Source organism: Tursiops truncatus, chromosome 3 (assembly GCF_011762595.2).
Source record: "Tursiops truncatus isolate mTurTru1 chromosome 3, mTurTru1.mat.Y, whole genome shotgun sequence".
NCBI lineage: Eukaryota > Metazoa > Chordata > Mammalia > Artiodactyla > Delphinidae > Tursiops > Tursiops truncatus.
Genome location: NC_047036.1, coordinates 113,376,996 through 113,398,786, shown reverse-complemented (window position 1 = coordinate 113,398,786; position 21,791 = coordinate 113,376,996). Strand labels below are relative to the sequence as shown.

At 41.8% G+C, this 21,791-nt stretch overlaps 1 protein-coding gene across 1 annotated transcript; it reads left to right on the top strand.

The window, feature by feature from the left end:
- Positions 1-16,948: 16,948 nt before the first annotated feature.
- On the top strand, positions 16,949-19,662 carry LOC101321340 (52 kDa repressor of the inhibitor of the protein kinase-like). Its single transcript, XM_033855140.2, is given in 4 exon segments — positions 16,949-17,795; positions 17,798-18,892; positions 18,895-19,122; positions 19,422-19,662. Coding segments are annotated over 4 exon segments (2,271 nt in total). The 3' UTR covers positions 19,523-19,662.
- Positions 19,663-21,791: the final 2,129 nt, after the last annotated feature.

Here is a 21,791-nt window from a genome sequence, read left to right as displayed (position 1 = left end):
TGCCTCACTCCCCTACAAGATCATAAAACAGTCTCAAATGCTAGAAGACGATCTAGGCTCCCATTTCTCTATTCATCTCCACCCCCTTGTAACTGTGATACGTGTTCAGATACACCATACTATCGTAGTTCTATATAAAATCCCCCCAGTCTCAGGTTTTATTCCATTAAACCTCTTCACCCATCTCACTTTGTTCTGCTCTTTCATGTCTATGGGCTCTAGCTATAGAGCCTCTTTCTTCCTGGTCCTCATATACTCACGTATTGAGTGCACTAAGTACATTCCACGTACTGATATCTACTGAGTGTCAACATGACTCAGGCTTCCACACCATCAACACTTGTCCCAAGTGTACTGCTCCTAGAAACTGCCTCTTTTTGAAGCTGCCAATGATGTTTCAACGACTAAATACGCTTTACTGATTATGAACCAAAAAGGCAATATTTTCTTCCACGCTTGTCAATTAACAATACTACCTTCTTATTAGGAATCCCTGAATATTGCAAACCATTGTAGAGGCAGTTGAAAAGTGAAACTGCTCAGACCCAATAAAGGGCTGACTTGCCTGCCGATGTGAGATGAAGTTTTTCTGGCTAGATGATGTTCTCTCTTGCTCACTCTCTCTCTCTGTCTCTCTCTGTAGGGTGAGATAAGACCATAGGATTTTTAAAAATTTAATGTATCTTCCTCTAGCAGTGACAGATAGGTTCTTTGCCTATCACACTGAGTAAATGTATGGTCATCTTGGCTATGATGCTTAAAAGGAAATGTGGTACAATGGAATACTACACAGAACAAAATAGAATAAACTAGTGCTACATGCAACATGGATGAATCTCACAGAAATAATGTTGAACAAAACAAACTGGAAACAAAGGAATACACATTCATGATTCTATGGTTACAAAGCTTAAGGACAGGCAAAACAAATATATAGTGATAGAAGTCAGAATACGGTTACCTCTGAAGAGGTTATTGGCTAAAAGGCGGCACAATGGAGCTTTCTGGGGGTGCTGGAAATGTTCTGTATCTTGGTCTTGATGTGGTTACACAGATGTATACATATGGAAACATTTACTGGATTGTCCACAGAAGATTTATATGCTTAACTATATACATGTTATGCCTCAATTAAGAAGTTAAAAACAAAACTTTGCAACACAGACGCTTGATAATTAAATCACAGGGACACCACAAAATGAGACATCTCCAAGATAAAATCAAGAATTTAGCTTTCAAATTTGTCTTCCAGGTGGAAAGGGTGCTTACTTCGGATAACTACCATAGACTGTGGTTATTAGCCAAAATGGATGTACTGACTGTCCCTTATGGAATTAATTCTGGAGAGATTACTAAGCCTTATAAAATAGCTCTTTTTCCTTCTCAACACAATCACAGTGCATTGCTGACAACATTCTCAGGGAAAACTGCATCAGGAACAAGTGACACTAGAGGCATCTTAATTCACATTTCCACTCACAGAACACTATTTCTAACTTTGATTTATTTCAAACTCAAAGAAGTGTGTTTTTTTTTAATAAGAAGAACTTATATTTCTGGTAACGTCGACCAAATCTGAAAAAGAATCCATCTGGAAAAACTGCATTAGCTGTAAAAATGACATTCCAATATTCAGAATGCAGTTGGCTCAAGAGGAAGATTCCCTCTGTGGCCACATGTAGGCTGTGTAGTTTTCAAACAGTTCAGCCTTTTGGAACTTCTGAAATCCATTTAGTCTGGAAATTGCTAGGGTCTAGTTCAATCAAAAAATAAGCCTGGGTTGTTAAAGAGTACAAAAGCTATCATAGGAAAAAAATCAATTTTGGAAGGCCTTACATAGCTCTCAGTGTTGAAATCTGAAAGCTCACTTTCCATGAAAGGCAGCAGCTACCGTAGGACGACATTCCCAGGCACCCCTCTTGGACAGCTGTGCCTACCTGGGCAGCTGTTCTCAGAGGTCATGTCGTTTAGCACACTGGGACATGGAATCCTTAGTACCTTGTTTTCCATAATATTCGGTCCAATTCAAGTGACACCTTCCTTTAGTACTCACCATGGTGTGGTGGGAAGAGTACTGCAGGCTTCAGCTCAAATCTCATCTCTACCACATATTACTATCTGTGACCTACAATTCAACATTGTTTCCTCATTTATAAAAAGGGCTGATATTCATACTTTTTTCAAAATTTCTGTGAACATCAGTGATTAAGGTAGAGTCTGTCTCTTGGAAAGTATTCAGTAATTTCTAGCTAGTGATATTATTACACAAACAGGCATGATGAACTGTAGCAACCTCTGAGTATTGTTGATAGAAATAAGGATGAGTGAGTACTAATCTTTCAGTCAGATGGGCCACATTCATTGAGTACTACCTAAAAACCACTGTAGAGGTCACAAAGGCGATTCACGCAAACTCTTTCCCATGAGGAACCCACAGACAAGGGGATGAGAAAGACGTGGTGTTAGCTATACCTAGTACAATGCCTGGCACATAAACATGCTCAACTATATTTACTGAATGATTTCCTCTATCATTTTTCTATTTGCTCTTTAATCTATTTCTGCTCTAATCTTACTTGCTGCTTTGAGTTACATTGCTCTTCATTTCCTAGTTTCTTAAGATGAAAGTTTAGGTTACTAATTTGATATCTATATCCTTTTTAAAAACTACAGTCATCAATGGCTATACATTTCCCCATAAGTACTGCTTTAACTGCAGCCTGTAAGTTTTGGTATGTTGTGTTTTCATTTTCATTCATCTCAAACTATTTTCTGATTTCCTTTATTCTCAGACTGGATAACTCAACTGACCTATAGTCATTCTAAATATTTGGTAGTGTGGACTTAGCATCATTAATTCCAGAGATTTTCAAGAAAAGTGTAGATAACTTATCTCTGAAGTCTTACCCACCTCAAGGTTTTCAAGTCCTTTTCTCAGTGATGTTTTGTTTTCCAGTAACATCTTTTACGATACCTCATTATACAAGGAAAATAAAATTTGCCTTGAGTGCAGCTTTATAAAGACTAACACCTTACCCATTAGTTGCAAAGAACAGAGCTTCTGCAAGTTTGCAGGAAAATATTTGCCAACGCTCACTTCCATTTTCCTTGCTGTTTCTCCTGCTAGAAGATCCATGTCCATCTCTCTGCACATCTCAGTGGTTTTATTATCACCCTGGCAACTGTGCTCAGAGAGCAGCTTACTGGTTCCCACCAGACCTTTAATCCAGTAGGCTGTTTACTCTCTCTTATTTCTTAGTAATCAGATTGTCAAACAAGAACTGACTTACCCTGTGCTCTTCAGCCTCCTTCCCAAAAACCTTCCTTCATTTTAGCATCAATCGAGTGCTGCTTCTGTGTGTTCTGTATTCCGTTATTCTCATTGCTAGCAGCTTTGTGGATCATGAGATTTTGGCCACCCTTACCCAACATCCTTTGAATTAATTTTTAAAAAAGCATTTTCCAGATGACTGTATTTGCATCTCTCTGATGATAAATATCTCCAGCAGAGATGACCTGAAGGGGTCCTGTTTTTGTACCAACCCATTGCGTGAAGCACTCAAGCACTGCGCTTGCAATTACCGAGCAGTTACAACCTATTACTGCAGAGTTATTTTGTTCTGCAAATTCTATGGGAGGATAGTAATCAGAGAAAACAGAAGAAAGGAAGAGGCAGGGTATGAGTTGGGAGAAAAATTTTTTAAATACTCAAAGAACTGTATAAGAAATACAAATAAATTTTGCCTTTGAAATGTAGTTTATAAGAACTGAAGACAAAATTTTCTTTGTCCTTTAGAAAAGAAACATGCACATTTATATACTAACCAGACACTGACCAAATCTAAAGGGAATCCTCCCACAACTACTATAACAAATCTGAAGAGAAAGAAAAGCCTAATGTGTTTATAAGGAAAGATCATTAAAAATATATACATATATATGTTAAAGAAAGATCAAAAGATGAGCTCTTGATATGACCCTAATATTGATAAGGTCTCCCTCCTATTTTATCTGATGCCAAATTACTTTCTCACTAAGTAAAGGATTTTTGCAATAAATTTTTCCCTCCTTAGGGAACAGAGCTCAGCTACCACTGACATCTTGAAAGTTCTCTCTGCTCTGTAAACCAATGGCAAACACCTTGGCTTTTGTAGATCCCAGGCAACATTCTGACCAGGGCTTAGTAACAGTCACTTCCATCATAAACTTATAAATCAGTACCAGAAAAAGCATGAGGAGAAGATATTTTCCTGCAGGATATATAAAGACAGTACTGAATGGCATGCTCACATGTTACAGTGCAGAAAAGCCAGACCATGACTACAGATGGTTTACATCCTCAGAAAGGCCGCTCTTTACTCCTTACAAGATAGAGCTCTTAAACATTCCATTCCCATTTGATACCCTCTGTATGTCTCAGAAAATGTACATCTGGGTTTTCTCCAGCCAAACATTTATAGTAGGAGCACAGTGACAGAAACAGCTCCTCCAACATCCTTATACTCATCATGTAGTGGACAAGTCCACGAGCAACCATGTTCAGTAGTTTGGAGCTTTCCTCACCTTTTAACTCAGTGTACAGAAAAGTGTTTTAGGCCAACTTCCACAGACTGAACATCACTTCTGTTTTTTAAATTAAACCTTATTTTGAAATAACTGTAGATTCACATGAGGTTGAGAGATCCCGTCTACACTTTACCCACTTCTTGCCAAGTCAGGGTATGGACACTGACCCAGTCAAACTAGGGAATATTTCCATCACCATAAGGATCCCTCATATTGCCCTTTTGGAACCACACTCACCTCCTTGCTCCCTACTTTCCCTGACCCCGACTTCTTCTATTTTGATACTTATATAGCCTTGTATTCACTCATCCATTCACTCAATCATTTATTAAGTGAACGAATATTTATTGAACCTTTACATGCCAAGTACTGAAGATACAATAATGTGCAAAAATCAGATGTGATTGAAATTCACAATCTAGTAGGTGAGGCAGATACTAACCAAACAAGTCTTCAAATAAATGTGAAGTTTAAAATGTGATAAATACCACAGTTAGGCAGTAAGTACTACGAAGCCATTATAGTGAGATTTAATGGGGAGGAGGACAGAGTAAGCTTCCCAGAGGAAGCAAGGACTAGGCTGATTATTTGAAGATGAGTTGAAGTAACTGAACGAAAAGGTTGTACTGAGCACTCCAGGCAGAGGGAATAGATGCAAAGGAGAGCAGGCCCAGGATAACTACAACACAGCCTTCTCACCAGATTTCCACACTTTAATTATTCCTCTCACTCCCACTTTTTAATCTCATAGTGGAGAATTTTGTGGAAGTTGTAGCAGAATCTTAGAACAGGGACACAGAGAGCAAAAGTAAGACAGCAAAGCCCATTAAAGAAATTATTACCAATCTCTGTGTAGGGTGTAATTTGTGAGACCAAGCCACTGTCCATCGAATATGTTCCTGCCTCTCCTAGAAGAGAATTTCCAGTAGAGCGAACCCTGGTGCTTACTATTGAGAAGCTGTCTTTCACAGTCTGAGTTTCGCCTGAATTTAATGGGGGAGATTTAATATTTAAGAAATGTCAAGTGCCTTAAAAAATGTAACGGCTTTTGACCCTACAGGCCCATAAGAATATGTCCTAAGGAAAAAGCCAGAAATATAAAAGAAAATTTATACATAACCTTTTTCATTCCATTGTTATGTACTGGATTAAAAACAAGATAGTATCCATGATACTGTCAGACAACAGGGCACTGATTAAATGATTATGGAATATGCATATGACATGGTATCACGGCAGCATTTCATAGTTATAGTTCCAAAGATTTTATAATAGCATTGAAAAATACTCCCGATCTAAGTTTAAGCAAAATAAGCCAAACAACAAAAATCATGATAAAAATCTGTATACACATATAATTCCAGTAATACTAAAGACAAGAAAACAGAGCCAGCCAATGACAGAATGACAGTGGTTATTTCTAGGTGGTGGGATCTTAAATAATTTTTATTTTCTTGTTTAGACTTTTATTTATTTGTGCATTTATTTATTTGATATTCGGAAAACAATCCATAGACTATTACATATTTTTAAAAGCCAGCAATACGACAGGTGGAAGGAATTATAACAGGGGTTTTAGCTTCACTTTTGACTTAACTTGTGATTTTAGAATAGCCTCATAGCCTCGGCTTCCTCACTCAGACGGAGAAATTGCCCTGGCTCTCTCACAGAACTGGGAATAAAGAAAGGAATTACAAGTAAGAATCCTCCATATAATAAAAATGTGAAGCTGCAAAAGCAGCATCAATGACAGCATACCGTTAAGTGTCACAAGGTACAGAAATTAAGTGACTTTCCAAGAACCCTGCCTCAGATTCCTTGGCATCTGAAATGAAAAACTAGAGGAAGCATAGAAATGCAGTAGGTAAATAAATAATGTATCACCGTAGTCATTTTAAGGCTGACATTCCTTCCCAGTTGGCAATAATGATCTCCGATCCCTCCATGTATCCCTGAACTTTCTGTCCAGTGTGGAGGCTCTGTTCGATGATTTACTTTATTCACATTTCGTTTTTAAAGCATCCCCTTAGTAAATTTTCAAGATTCTCAGGCAGGTGGGTAGAACGTTCCTTTTTTTTTTTCCTTTTTTTATTTTAAGATGACTATTTAACAGCTCAAACATGTTTCCAGGTGAACTCAAAACTTCATTTGTGCTAGAGAACCATGGCATGCATACCTCATTTAACATCTATAGCTAGATGCTATAGATTTCTGAAGGCAACGGGTTTAAAGAATTTCACTATATATGCTTAGAAGCCATAAAAGTTCCCAGTCTGCGGCTATCATTTTATAGTGATATGACTATTAGTCCTGCTCTTCTGAGGAGTACCAGCGGTACATACCAATACTTCTACTTGCAGCGTAGCCGATCTAGAGCCCCCTGAAAGCACATGTGGCATCTGTAAGCACAACTCTGTGGTTAGGGAGAAGTGCATCCCAGACGAATGTGCGCTCATCTCCCATGAGTCAGTGGTAGCCCTGAACTAGCAACCTGCCCCCTGAACCGGGGGCAGAACCAGCTTCAATCTGATCTCAAACATGATACTAAATAAGCAGACCGACCTCTTGAAATAAATGGAATTCCTCATAAGAAGAGCACAGGGGACAAGCACAGGACTTGAGGTGCCCCTGTTTCATAGCTGTGGGACCCTGAGTGAGTCATTAACTCCTCTGGGCTTCTAATCCTTGACCTCAAAACAGGAAATGACACACTTCAAAAGTTTGTCCTGTAGATAAATGAAATACAGAACATGAAAGCAATCTGTTAATTCACAAGCACTAATCAGATAACAAGAGGTTGGACAAGGCCAGGGAAAGATGATTATTGTAGAATCAGAAGAGTTTATGCCTTACTGGTCCTTTATAAAATGATGAGTTTGGGGGTTCCTGCTGCTATAGATTGAAAATGATCACAGATCTTTGCACCTTTTCCCATCAAGAGATGGAGTCTATTTCTCTACTCCTTGAGTGTAGACCAGTCTTGTGACTTGCTTCGACCAACAAAATATGGCTGATGACACTGTGGGACTTCTGAGCCTACTGTCATAGCTTCCATCCTCACCGTCTTGTAACCCAGCATCCACAGGAAGAAGCTCAAGCTGGCCACCTGGCCTCCTGGAGGATGAGACCATGAGGTGAGAGAGAACCAGCCTTCCCAACCATCCCCGGTGTCCTAGCTAAAGTCGCCAAGTGACATCAAGTGGGGCAGGAACACGCCACCCCAACTGAGCCTGATTTCTGAACCAGAGAATCACAGACGAACAGACAAAGATCGTCATTCTAAACTTTTAGGTTTCAGAGTGGCTTGTTATGCAACAAAAAGCTACCTGATCCATCTTTCGTGTCTCCTCTCTGACAAGAGTGGACTCTGATGTAAACATCTCATCAAGAGCAGCCTGTAAGAACTCAGGGATTTCTACTGATTTTTGTCAAGATGATTAACAGTCCATTGGAGGAGGAAAAGCAGCTGAGGAAGTTCAGTCAAATCTGAGAGAAATAAAATTGGTTTCTGAGCACAGAAACATCTCTTGTGTCTGGAGTTCAGCTCTGACAATCTTATCATTTCAGAATACAAGAGAAAACTCCTTTATAGGAGGAAAGGTGACGCCACAAAGCCCATGAGCTGAGATGCATTTTACTCACAGCCAAAGCCTTCACTCTGCTTTACACGTAGTTCTAACCAGCCTGACGTTTTGGTTTCAAAGGTGATAGAAAATTAGAAGAGTGATACAGTGTGCAGACACGTTTAGTGGTGAGAAGTGAGAGAAAACTACTCAAAATAAGGAAGTGGGGAGGGGGAGAACACTAAAAATTACAGAGGCACTCAAGTAGCGCGGCAATTAGCACAGAGGCAAACAGCTCCAGGGGGCCCAAGAAATGGGCGCTGAGGGCACCGCTGCAGTAGAGCTTGATACAGAAATGTAAAACATATCAGTACATTTTAGAAAAGGTTTTCAACCAAAGAGCATAAACTCAGTTTGGATGCTTAGCTGGGTGGGGCTTCAATGAGCTGATCAGCTCAGCCCACACCTTCCTGCAGGGTCCAGCTAGCGTGAGCTGCTCCGGAGACGCTGAGTGAGTGCAACCCTGCTGCCCATGCTGCCCACAGCCGGCTCCCTGGATTACTTGTCTATGGAAGTCTTTTGTTTCTTTCTTCTCCTCTGGGGAATGTTCCCTTAAGCCTGGAAGCCTTCTGGAGAAGGACTAGAAGGAACGGAAATGGTGTTTGTAGAAAGGCCCTTTTCAGATGCCCATCAATCAGACAGGGTCTGAGTTTGGGTTCTTGATTAAAAGCCATAGAAACTTATTTAGAAACTTCAGCAGAAAGAGAATTTTCTAGAAGGCAATGGGGACACGTGCAGGATCTAAGTAAAGGCTGAAGGGTTCGGCATGGAATATTCAACTGCAAACTGGGGGACACGTGCCCTGGATTTACTACATCATGACTGCACACTATGGAATGCGATAATTCCCCAGAGGAAAGTGGGGTGCTCTTAAGAATGGATTATGTGTGGAGAAAAAACCAAGCAAAAGCCACACACACGCAGGATGGCATGTTCAGGCCCCAACTGTGTCCAACCTGGAATCCTGAGGAGGGTCCCGGCAGTGCCCACCTACCTCCAGGGCTGGAGATGGTGGAGGAAAGGCAGACTCTCTGCTCACACTGCAACTCAACCGTACGCTTAAAAGCCCTCTGTCTGTAAAGCGTGCCTTTCCCTTTGGATCTGATGACTTGGACTAGATACAGTTTTTCTGTTTTAGTCTCTATGATGCCTCTGCTCTCAACTCCCCGGCTGCCCCTCCCACAGTCACGGCAGAGGGGGATCTGATCAGATACTGCAGGACTGTGGCAGATGGTCTGTCACACAGGCATCCAGTTCCAGTGAGAGGAAAGGCTTTTATCTCCTTGGCTGCCTTGGCTCACTCGAACCTCGGGGAGCGGCTTTGGGACGAAAGGAAACAGCTGGCACAGCAGCTGGATTGACAGCAGAGCATCTGAGAAGGGTCAACGGTTTGCCTGGATTATACAGTGCAATTAAACATACTTACAGTTTTACAGAGCTCAAAACAAATCCCCGTTATTGACCTAGTAGCTGGGGTTTAACAGACCTTAATGAAGCTTCCCGTTGCCTCTGCCAGGTGGTCCTCTTCTCATACCCTAAACTGAGTTATCTCTCATTCATTCTTCATACGCTATTCCTCAGGAGCACTGATGGATATAGAATTTTCCAGATTTTATTTAGGTTGAGCCATTCAAAGAAATGGATATAGTCCCTATGACTCTTGTGTATTTAAATACAAATACTACATATACAAATATATACTAAAGTATACTAAAATACTATACATACAGATAAATACTAAAAATACACACACACAGACACACACACACACACACACAAGAACACAATCTTCTCACTTTGGCTCGACCTTTTCATTCTTTTGAGCTTCTGAGACCTTCACTCCAAAAAGGGCTGTAGGTGAGTTGAGTATTAAAAAGGAAGAGTATGAAGGTATAAGAATTCCATTTGACAAATGTTCATTTTACCCACGGTGTGTGAGAGATTATGAAAAGCACTGAAGAGGATTTGAACAATGAACTAGACATGTTTCTTCCACGAGGGCACTCATGCTATAACGTACAGAATAAGAAAAACAACAACAACAAAAAATCAAACACTGATAAGAGTACTTGCTGTCCCCAAGGCACTCTGCTAAATGGTTTCCTTTACACACAGCAAAGCAGTAAATGTGCTAAAAACAACCTGATGAGGTACGTAATGCCTGGACTCCTGACCATGATGCTGTGCAGCCTCCCTACAGACAGCAAGATGGACAGAGCAACTGGAGAATGAGGGAAGCAACAAGGAAAGGACGATGGGGTGGTGGGAGGGGAACACTTCCCGCTGGAGCAATCAAAATGGTCTTCAAGGAAGAGGCAGCAAATGGCTTGAGTAAGGTTTCAAAAGGTAGAGACGAGGGAGGGTAAATTAGGCTCAGTATGAGGACACACCAACACACAGAGACAGCTGCATGGGTTGTTGGACAAACAGCAAGTCCACAGGTGTGCTGGAGCAAAGGCAGGTGAGACTGGAAAGAGAAGTTAAGAAGAGGTTCCACAGACCCTTAAGAGCTGGCTGGCGAGCTAGGACTCTCCTGAAAGCAAGAGGGATCTTCAAATGTGGAGGACCAGGATGTGAGCGGCACTGTGGGGAGACTGACCCAGCAGCCTGCATCTGATGGCCAGGCTGGGACAACCAGTGAGGGAGAGAGGTTCCAGCCAGACGATGGGGGAGAGACTTCGGGAGAGCAGGAGAGCACCAGCAGCAGGGCAGTGCAGCCGACTGGCTGGAGAGGTGGGATTCCAAGGGGACTGGAATTTGAGATGCTGCTAATAAAGAGAGGAAATATGGGAGGAGGAGCAGGTCTGATGGGAAAGAAAACAAGTCAGGCCTGCAGTACCAATAGGAAGTGACCGGGAGTTGTCCTTTCTGTACCTGGACATGAAAGTGAGTCCAGGAAGTGCTGATGGGGGATCCATTTCAGTGAGGAGATGGCTGAAGCTGGGAGTGGAATTGGATGCCTAGTGAAACTCCTGTCCTGCAGTTAACATCTACAGTCTCTTGTCCACAATTCTGAAAGGCAAAGAGTTCTGAAAACAAGCCCATTTATGTATTTACTTATTTGTAGTCACAGGCAAACTCACTTGCCACAAAAGACATGAGACTTCTTATCATCTCTACTTATCCCACTGAGAGTAAGAAGTTATACATTTTGCTGAAGAAATATGCCTGCATTTGATCACTGTGTGCTGTCCCAGGCCCCACCGAGGAAGCTACATCATAAAGCATATACAGTACAGATGCCCTGTTACCTTTCTAAAATCCCCCAAATTGTGAATTCTAGAGCACACCTGGCTGCAGGACTCCTAGGGAAGAGATTTTGGGAATGTAACTTACTTTCTGAAAACAGCAAGCAGAGAAATAATTCCAATATCTAATTCTGAGGGCTAACTCTGTGCTCAGAACACTTCTAAGTACTTCATTTTAATTTTCATAATAATCGTCCAAAGTAAGAACCATCATCACCTTTATTCTACAGATAAAGGATGTGAGGGTCAGGCGGGTTAGCTGGAAGACACAGAGCTGATACTGATCCCAGGCAGGCTTATTCCTAAGGCTGTGCTCTTTACCACGACAGCATACTGCCTCCAAATTAATTTCTAAAACTATTTAGAAATAAATCAAATCAATCCCTGTTTAGATCAGTGAAGAGCAGGGAACAAATGCCTTTTACTACGTTTCCACAAATGACATAAGGGCATGGTTCAGCCAGGTGAGTCTCTCATTTACATTCTGGCAAAGCGGAGGGAATAATATTAGAGGACAGCCCAAGGAAGATGTTTCTGTGTGGGCCCTACAGTCCGTATACACAGTTTTCCATAGTTTTCCTTGCCAGGTCAAGAAGCTGGGCATTGAGTCAGCAAAGCAGAGCTGATAAGAGCACAGGCTTATCTGGGGTCAGACTACTTTGGTTCTACCACCTTGTAGTTTGTGATTCTAGTCAAATTAATTAACCGCTTGGAGCCTCCGTTTTCCCGGATTAATTAAAAACTATATCATAGACTCACTGGATGATTTAAGTGAACTAAGTCTTACAAAGCTTTTGGCAGAGTGCCAGGCTAAGAGTGACTCCTCGATAAGCTCTGAACTTTTGTAATTGGCAAGACTCCTGCAGGGCGAGAGCTCCTTGTGGGAATTTCTGACAACCAGTAAGCTTTGTGGATTTCCCTGAAGGTAAAGTTATTATTTGCCAAGTGTCATCCTATTCTCTTCCAGCTTTTCTGAGCTTCACGGACATCAGTCCAATTTAAGGATCCTTTCCAATTCCACAGTCAAAGGACAGACTGATTTAGGTCTATCTGTGGAGAGTGTAAGCCCTGACTTGGAAAGATGCTTTCTTTCAGCTTGGTTATTCTCCAGTGTTTTCTCGGGCTGTGTAGTCAGTTTGACACATGACTGTATCCACCCTAGTACTTTGGATTCAGCCCTGAGAGTGAGCTGAAGTGGGCCTGCCTGGAGCATCAGGACTAAGCCTAATGTGTATCGTCCCATCTCAAGTGGATACCCGTATAGTCTCTGGGCATGGAATGGAATTATATTTCTGCTCAATCTTATTCCTAAGGTACATTCTGTATTGGAAAGGGGGGTTGAGCTTTGTCCAAATTCTATTTAGTAATGATGAAGTTCATCACATGCTTTACACACAGTAGATATTCAAAGAGTCAGAAGGCACAAGATGTGACCAATGAGCACAAAATGGGGTTGATCCAGAAGTTTTGTGCTCTGCAGCCCTGGGTTACCATGGTAATTCATTCCGTGGACAGTAGTTGGTCATATGTTAAGTGACACTGGTCTTCTCTGATCAGAGTAGGTTGTTTCTCGTCCAGGGAAAATTAATCGTCCCTGAGTCTGTTTTCCTTGTTTGGCTCTCCACTTACTTCCAGTCTGCAGTATGGCTACATGGCTTGTGATGCTTGCCTTGATTCCGACACAAAGAAGAAAAACAGAAGAATCCAGCAAACAGTTAATGGACTGCTTGGCAAAGCAAAATTAGGGCTTATTCATGCAGCAGAGTAGCTGATAATTGCCTTTATTATTCTAGGCTAGACTGAGGTCATTGTCTGATGAAATTGGACAATTTGAAAAATGGGGGAAAATGAACACAATTTAAGTTTATTTAGACACAACTTCTGTATTTTCTTTTACTTTCTTATCAACGTTTGGCTTTTAGTAAGAGGGAACAGGAAAAAAAGAGAGGAGATAGGGCTTCCCTGGTGGTGCAGTAGTTGGGAATCCGCCTGCCAATGCAGGGGACATGGGTTCAATACCTGGTCTGGGAAGATCCCACATGCCGCGGAGCAACTAAGCCCGTGCGCCACAACTACTGAGCCTGCGCTCTAGAGACCGTGTGCCACGGCTACTGAGCCCGAGTGACGCAACTGCTGAGGCCCGTGTGCCTGGAGCCTGTGCTCTGCAACAGGAGAAGCCACTGCAATGAGAAGCCTGTGCACCGCAACGAAGAGTAGCCCCCGCTCGCCGCAACTAGAGAAAGCCCATGCGCAGCAACAAAGACCCAACACAGCCAAAAATAAATAAATAAAATAAATTAAAAAAAAAAAAGAGAGGAGATGAAGCAGAGTGGTAAATAAGGAGGCATGTATTAAGGAAAATAATCTTTGACACATTAAATAATTCTTTCATTCAAAATAGCAAGTGGTAGAAAAGCAAATAAACATAGATAATTTTAAATCAGTACAAATACATCCTATTTTATTCCTGGAATCTAGCAGAGTGATAGTTTTATGACACTGTCATTTAATTGTTACATGTTGCACTCCCAATTCTGGCCTCTCATACTTCATGAATATCTACCTCTGGCATAAGAAAGGGAAGGGAAGGAAGGGGAAAAAGGAGGGAGGAAGGGAGGGAAGAAGGGAAGAAAACTGCATGGCTCATGGCTCTTCCTACAGTGAGTAAGACTCGGTGAACCAGAATTCAGTTAATCAGATTCTCCTCTACTCCCCACCTTAATTAATCGTTTTGGCTACAGTCATTCTTAATTCTATCATCCCTTTCCTCTCCTCCATTCCATTGATACTCAAATCTTGTCAATTCTACCTCAAATACGTTGAGTTTAAGAAAAAAAGTTTGAGGGCTTCCCTGGTGGTGCAGTGGTTGAGAATCCACCTGCCAATGCAGGGGACACGGGTTCGAGCCCTGATCCCAGAAGATCCCACGTGCTGCAAAGCAACTAAGCCCGTGTGCCACAACTACTGAGCCTGCACTCTAGAGCCCGCGAGCCGCAACTACTGAGCCTGCGTGCCACAACTACTGAAGCCTGCGTAGCTAGAGCCCGTGCTCCGCAACAAGAGAAGCCACCACAATGGGAAGCCCGTGCACCTCAACGAAAAGTAGCTCCCACTCACCGCAACTAGAGAAAGCCCACACACAGCAACGAAGACCCAATGCAGCCAAAAATAAACGAACAAATTTATTTTAAAAAAGAGAAAGAAAAGAAAAAAACTTTGAGAATAGCCCCTTGAGGCCAGAGTTCATGACTGATTCATCTTTGTATCTCTCAGCACATAACGCAGTCCATCTCACCTCACTAGCCATCAATACCCGTGTTATTTATCACATAAAGATTTTAGGGAAGGTCAGTGTACATTTAGTTCCTTCTCTGCATTGGGAGAGGTATGTCCTCCGACTGGATTTTCCAGCACCTGTGTGACCCTAGGTAAGTGCCGTCACTACACTGTAGTGGTGGTCACTACAGCCTTGTATGATGCTCAGGGATACTAGACCACTCCCCCCCCAAAACTGCCGCTGGTGGCCAAGAAGCCCTGTTTACTGTGCTTTGAGACCTTCAGCTATCTCTTTTATCATGAGAACTCTGTCAAAAGCAAAGGCCATAACCGAAGCCACACTTTCTTAAGAGGGAGAAAAAGGAAATTATTTGCTATGGTAATTGAAAAGTCTGAAGAATGGTGATAAGGAAAGTATAACCACAGGCTTGTCTGAATTCAAGTGCTAAAACCAAGTCACTGAAATCAGTCCCTCTCTGTCTCTGTATCTCTTTGTTTCTGTCTCTACCTCCATGTGTCTTTTTCCTCCCACTTTCTCCCAATGAGTACTCTCCAAGTAAAGGCCACGATAGCCACCAGAAACTCCAGGCTGGAGCAACTATGGTAGAAAGAGAATCTCTTTCCCAAATGTTCCAGCCAAAGTCCCAGGTGTGACTCTCATTAGCCTGGGGAAGTCACCTGTTTATTCTTTAACCAATCACTGTAGCCAGAGGCATTTGGTCCTGTGCCCGTTCCTGGGGCTGGGGAGAGGGCCAGCCCCATAAAACCATATGAGCTGAAAATGGGGCAAGGTGATTCCTGAAGTGAAAGAGGGGTACTGGCACAGGGCACCAGAAATTGCCTCCCACAAGACCCTTTGTGACATCACCAGCTAATGAACAGTGACCAGTGGACTCCTGACCACAGCCTCAGTTCTTTCCTCCACCCCCACCACCAACATTCTGAAGCTGAATACAGCTGTGACAATGACCCTCTCCAGCCAGTCCCAGAAAAGGAGGAAAAATTCCTTGGAAAACTATACTTTTCCCAGAAAGACTAAAGACAGGCAGGACTCTGGGCCTATGCTTGACTCATCTGGTCAGTCCCCTGAACAACTGTTTCTGAGTTCTGAGGGGATGTGTGCTGTGCTGCTAATACCCCCACTCAGCACCAAGGCACTCATTCCTGCCTGACAGCTCACAGCGGAGCCTCTCTGGGACTTGCCTTTGGGCAAACGGAGCTGCCTTATCCAGGGTTAAGTCACTATCCGGCCAGGCCCACATTCAATGACAGGGTTATGAAGGTCTGGCTTTCTGGCCCCAATGCAGGATGCTCTGAAGCACCTCCCACCCCAACCCTGGCTCCAGAACTCGCTGAGGCCTTTGTCACAACTGCTTTGCTATTTAACTTCTCCCTCTGTGCCCATCTTGCTTCTCTGCCCCTGCCCTGAACCCAGGGACTATTCCCAAGAGCACTCCCCAATAATTCTCCTGCACACAGATCTCAAAGTCTGAAACCCTTTCTGGGGAATCAACTTAAGACAGATTATGCAGCATCTAAAAACTTATGCTATTGAAGCAGGATGGTTTTGTCAGTAAAAACTCAAACTTTGAAATCACACAATCCTAGTTTCAAATTTGCCACTTACTAGCTATGAGAGTTTAGGCAAGTTACTTAACCATTCTTATCTTCATATTCTCATCTAAAGGATGGGGATGTTAATAACACCATCTCCCAGGATGGATGGGACTTTTAAGGGAAATGTTTGTGTGTAAAGTGTTCAGCTTAGGATCTGGCATTAGGAAGGGGCCAGTGTGTAACTATTATTATTTTATAATCCTCTAGTGTAGCTAATTAATATGACTTCAATAAAGATATGAAAAGGTACCAATGGTCAATATCTAGTGTTGGTAAAGGTTCAGTGACCAGACAGCTGCTCACACTGCTTGCGAGTCTGAAACTGAAGTCCAATTCTCTTTCCGGAGGGTAATTAGATAATATATATAAAAAGCCCCTAAAATGCCAATAACCTTTGACCCAAAAAGTCCAATTAGAAGCATTTTCTCTAAGGAAATCATCATTGTGTGACCGCAAATTGATAGTCTGGGATATTTATATCAGTACTTTTAAACAAAAATCTGGGGCCCCTCCCCCCGGCGCGCCAGCCTGGCTCCCCTCCCCGGCCCCGCCCCGACAGGCGGGCTGCCCTGAGGAGGCGGGGAGGGGAAGGCTGGGCCAGCCGGCGGGCAGACAACGATGCCGAACTTCCGCGCGGCCCCCAACTGCACGCGCAAGAGCTCGCAGTCGGACCTGGCCTTTTACAGGTTCCCGCGGGATCCAGCCAGATGTCAGAAGTGGGTGGAGAATTGTAGGAGAGCAGACTTAGAAGACAGAACACCTGATCAACTAAATAAACACTATCGATTGTGTGCCAAACACTTTGAGACGTCTATGATCTGTAGAACTAGCCCTTATAGGACAGTTCTTCGAGATAATGCAATACCAACAATATTTGATCTTACCAGCCATTTGAATAATCCACACAGCAGACACAGAAAACGAATAAAAGAATTGAGTGAAGATGAAATCAGGACACTGAAACAGAAAAAAATTGATGAAACTTCTGAACAGGAACGAAAACATAAGGAAATAAACAACAGCAATGCTCAGAACCCCAGTGCAGAAGAAGGGGGTGAAGAGCAGGGTGAAGACATTTTACCTTTAACCCTTGAAGAGAAGGAAAACAAAGAATACTTAAAATCTTTATTTGAAATTTTGATTCTTACAGGAAAACAGAACACACCTCTGGATGGACATGAAGCTGATGAAATCCCAGAAGGTCTCTTTACTCCTGATAACTTTCAAGCCCTGCTGGAGTGCCGGATCCATTCTGAAGAGGTTCTGAGAAGGCGCTTGGAGACAACAGCAGTTAACACATTGTTCTGTTCGAAAACACAGCAGAAACAGATGCTAGAGATCTGTGAGAGCTGCATCCGGGAAGAAACCCTCAGGGAGGTGAGAGACTCTCACTTCTTTTCCATCGTCACTGACGATGCGGTGGACATAGCAGGGGAAGAGCACCTGCCTGTGTTGGTGAGGTTTGTTGTCACAACCTGAGAGAGGAATCTGTGGGCTTCCTGCCTTATGAAGCTGATGCAGAAATTCTGGCTGTGAAATTTCACACTACGATAACTGAGACGTGGGGATTCAACATGGGGTACTGTTGTGGCCAGGCTTACACTGTGTCCAGTGGATTTTCTTCCAAAATGAAAGTTGTTGCTTCTAGACTTTTAGAGAAATATCCCCAAGCTATGTACATACTCTGCTCTTCCTGTGCCTTAAATATGTGGTTGGCAAAATCAGTGCCTGTTATGGGAGTATCTGTCGCGTTAGGAACAATTGAGAAAGTTTGTTCTTTTTTCCATCAGTCACCACAACTGCTTTTAGAGCTCGACGATGTAATTTCTGTCCTCGTTCAGAACAACGAAGAAAGGGGCAAAGAACTGAAGGAAATTTGCCATTCTCAGTGGACAGGCAGGCATGATGCTTTTGAAATCTTAGTGGACCTGCTACAAGCACTTGTTTTATGTTTAGATGGTATAAATAGTGACACAAATGTTAGATGGAATAACTGTATAGCTGGCCGAGCATTTTTACCCTGTAGTGTAGTAACAGATTCTGATTTCATCGTTACCATTGTTGTTCTTAAAAATGTTCTATCTTTTACAAGAGCCTTTGGGAAAAATCTTCAGGGGCAAACTTCTGATGTCTTCTTTGCAGCCAGTAGTGTGACTGCAGTGCTACATTCACTAAATGAAGTGATGGAAAATATCGAAGTTTATCATGAATTTTGGTTTGAGGAAGCCACAAATTTGGCAGCCAAACTTGATATTCAGATGAAACTCCCAGGGAAATTTCGCAGAGCTCAGCACAGTAACCTGGAATCTCAGCTAACCTCTGAGAGTTACTATAAAGAAACTCTAAGTGTTCCAACAGTGGAACACATTATTCAGGAACTGAAAGATATCTTCTCAGAACAACACCTCAAAGCTCTTAAATGCTTACCTCTGGTACCCTCTGTCATGGGACAGCTTAAATTCAATACATCAGAGGAGCATCATGCTGACATGTACAGAAGTGATTTACCTAATCCTGACACACTCTCTGCTGAGTTGCATTGTTGGAGAATCAGGTGGAAACGTGGAAAGATATAGAACTTCCATCCACTATTTATGAAGCCCTTCATCTGCCAGACATCAAGTTTTTTCCTAATGTTTATGCATTGCTGAAGGTCCTATGTATTCTTCCTGTGATGAAGTTTGAGAATGAACGCTATGAAAATGGGCGAAAGCGTCTCAAAGCATACCTGAGGAACACTTTGACAGACCAAAGGTCAAGTAACTTGACTTTCCTTAACATAAATTTTGATATAAAACACGATTTGGGGCTTCCCTGGTGGCGCAGTGGTTGAGAATCTGCCTGCCAATGCAGGGAACACGGGTTCAAGCCCTGGTCTGGGAAGATCCCACATGCCGCAGAGCAACTGGGCCCGTGAGCCACAACTGCTGAGCCTGCGCGTCTGGAGCCTGTGCTCCGCAACAAGAGAGGCTGCGATAGTGAGAGGCCCGCGCACTGCGATGAAGAGTGGCCCCCACTTGCCACAACTAGAGAAAGCCCTCGCACAGAAACGAAGACCCAACACAGCCATAAATAAATAAATAAATAAATTTAAAACACGATTTGGATTTAACGGTGGGTACACATATCAAACTCTATACAAGTAAGTCAGAGTTTCCTACAGATAATTCAGAAACCATTGAAAATACCTAAGAGACTTTTAAAATAGGCTTTCTCTTATATTTGATATTTGAAAAAATCTGTAAGAAATTTGAAAATATCTTACAGAAAAGTTGTAAGGTGTACGTAGGCCACTTAATCACTGAATACCTTGACCTGTAGGCCTCCCATTGAGTACATTAGTCATTGATAATCTTCCTGTTTAAATGGCCCGTTTGAAGTCCCATGCTTTGGAGACCTAACTGTTCTTCCAGAAGATAGCATTGAAAGTACCATGTTACACTCTGTGTGATCTCTGCTAATGGTACTTTGAAATTGTATTAGTTAAGTCATTTTAGATATAACATTTGTCACTGTGGATCCAATTGTCAGGTACTTAGTTATCAGTACTTTGAAGAAATAAACTTTGAGGAGGAGGTATGGGAGGAAGGAATACATTTTATAAAACATTACAATGAAGCTCATGACTGACCTTTGAATAGTAGGAGTTTTACGTATGCTGTTAAAAATCTGTACGGGACCGTTAAAATGATCAGACTGTTAGAGAAACGTGTGAGCTCACCAAGCAAGGATTTCAGTGTAGATTTTGCCTTTATCAAATGAAGTTGAAGGAACAAGTTATAGTTAAAGTTTGAATGGAAGAGCCTGCCATTGTTGTTCCACATCTGATTGTTGCTGTTTACATTCCTTTATTGAGCCTACATCTTCATAAGCTTTTTGACAGGTATACGTTGAACACTTCTGTTTCATGGTCAAGACAGGATCAGAGATCATGGATACTGACAACTGATTTGTCTGTTTTCTTCTGTCTTTTTCCATGACTATATCTACTGCCTCATCTTGATTTACAAGCAAAACCTAGAAAACCTACAAAAATAGTGTTTTGTGGCTTATCTAGGAATAATATAGAAAATATTGCTGTTATTTTTGGTGAAGAAAATCAATTTTGTATAGTTTATTTAAACCTAAATAAAATGTGAATTTTGTTTAAAAAAATCTGGGAATTACCTAATGTCAAGTAACAGAGAACTGTTTCAATTATAATATATCCTTATGATAAAATAAAATGCAGCTATTAAAAATATGCTGTAGAAACAAAGTTAATGATATGTAAATAAATTCATGACAATCATGACAAACAACACTCTTCAAGACCCTGAGTAGCCAAAACAATCTTGAGAAAGAAGAATGGAGCTGGAAGAATAATGCTCCCTGACTTCAGACTATACTACAAAGCTATAGTAATCAAAACAGTCTGGTACTGGCACAAAAACAGACACATGGATCAATGGAACAGGACAGAAAGCCCACAAATAAACCCCCACCCACTTATGGTCCATTAATCTATGACAAAGTAGGCAAAAATATACAATGGAGAAAATACAGTCTCTTCAATAAGTGGTGCTTGGAAAACTGGACAGTTACATGTAAAAGAATGAAATTAGAACATTCTCTAACACCATACACAAAAATGAACTCAAAATGGATTAAAGACCTAAATGTAAGACTGGATAGTATAAGACTCTTAGAGGAAAACACAAGCAGAATACTCTTTGCCATAAATCGCAGCAGTATTTTTGTGGATCCATCTCCTAGAGTAATGGAAATAAAAACAAACAAATGGGACCTAAGTAAACTTAAAAGCTTTTGTACAGAAAAGGAAACCATAAACAAAATGAAAAGACAACCTATGGACTGGGAGAAAATATTTGCAAACAATGCAACCAACAAGTGATTAATTTCCAAAATATACAAACAGCTTATACAACTCAATATATATATTAAAAAAAAACCCAATCAAATATAGGCAGAAGACCTAAACAGACATGTCTCCAAAGAAGACATACAGATGGCCAACAGGCACATGAAATAATTAGTATCACTAATTATTAGAGAAATGCTAATCAAAAGTACAATGAAGTATCACCTCACACCAGTCAGAATGGCCATCATGAAAAAGTCTAAAAATAATAAATCCTAGAGAGGGTGTGGAGAAAAAGGAACCCTCTTCATTCAATTTTGATGTCTCTGTTAAGCCTCCCATGAGCAAGGAATCCATGCACTGCCTCTGTAATTCCCTTGGCACAGGAGCATCCCTCGCTTCAGCATGGGGAGTGGCGTTGGGGCTTTAGACTGAGATAAGCAAGAAAGAAATCTGACGCTCCAGTTTAGCCACAAAAACAGCCATCCGGGAAGGAGGGGAAGACGGCGTAAGAGTAAGACACGGAGATCACCTTACTCCCCACAGATACATCAGAAATACATCTACACGTGGAACAACAACTACAGAACACCTACTGAA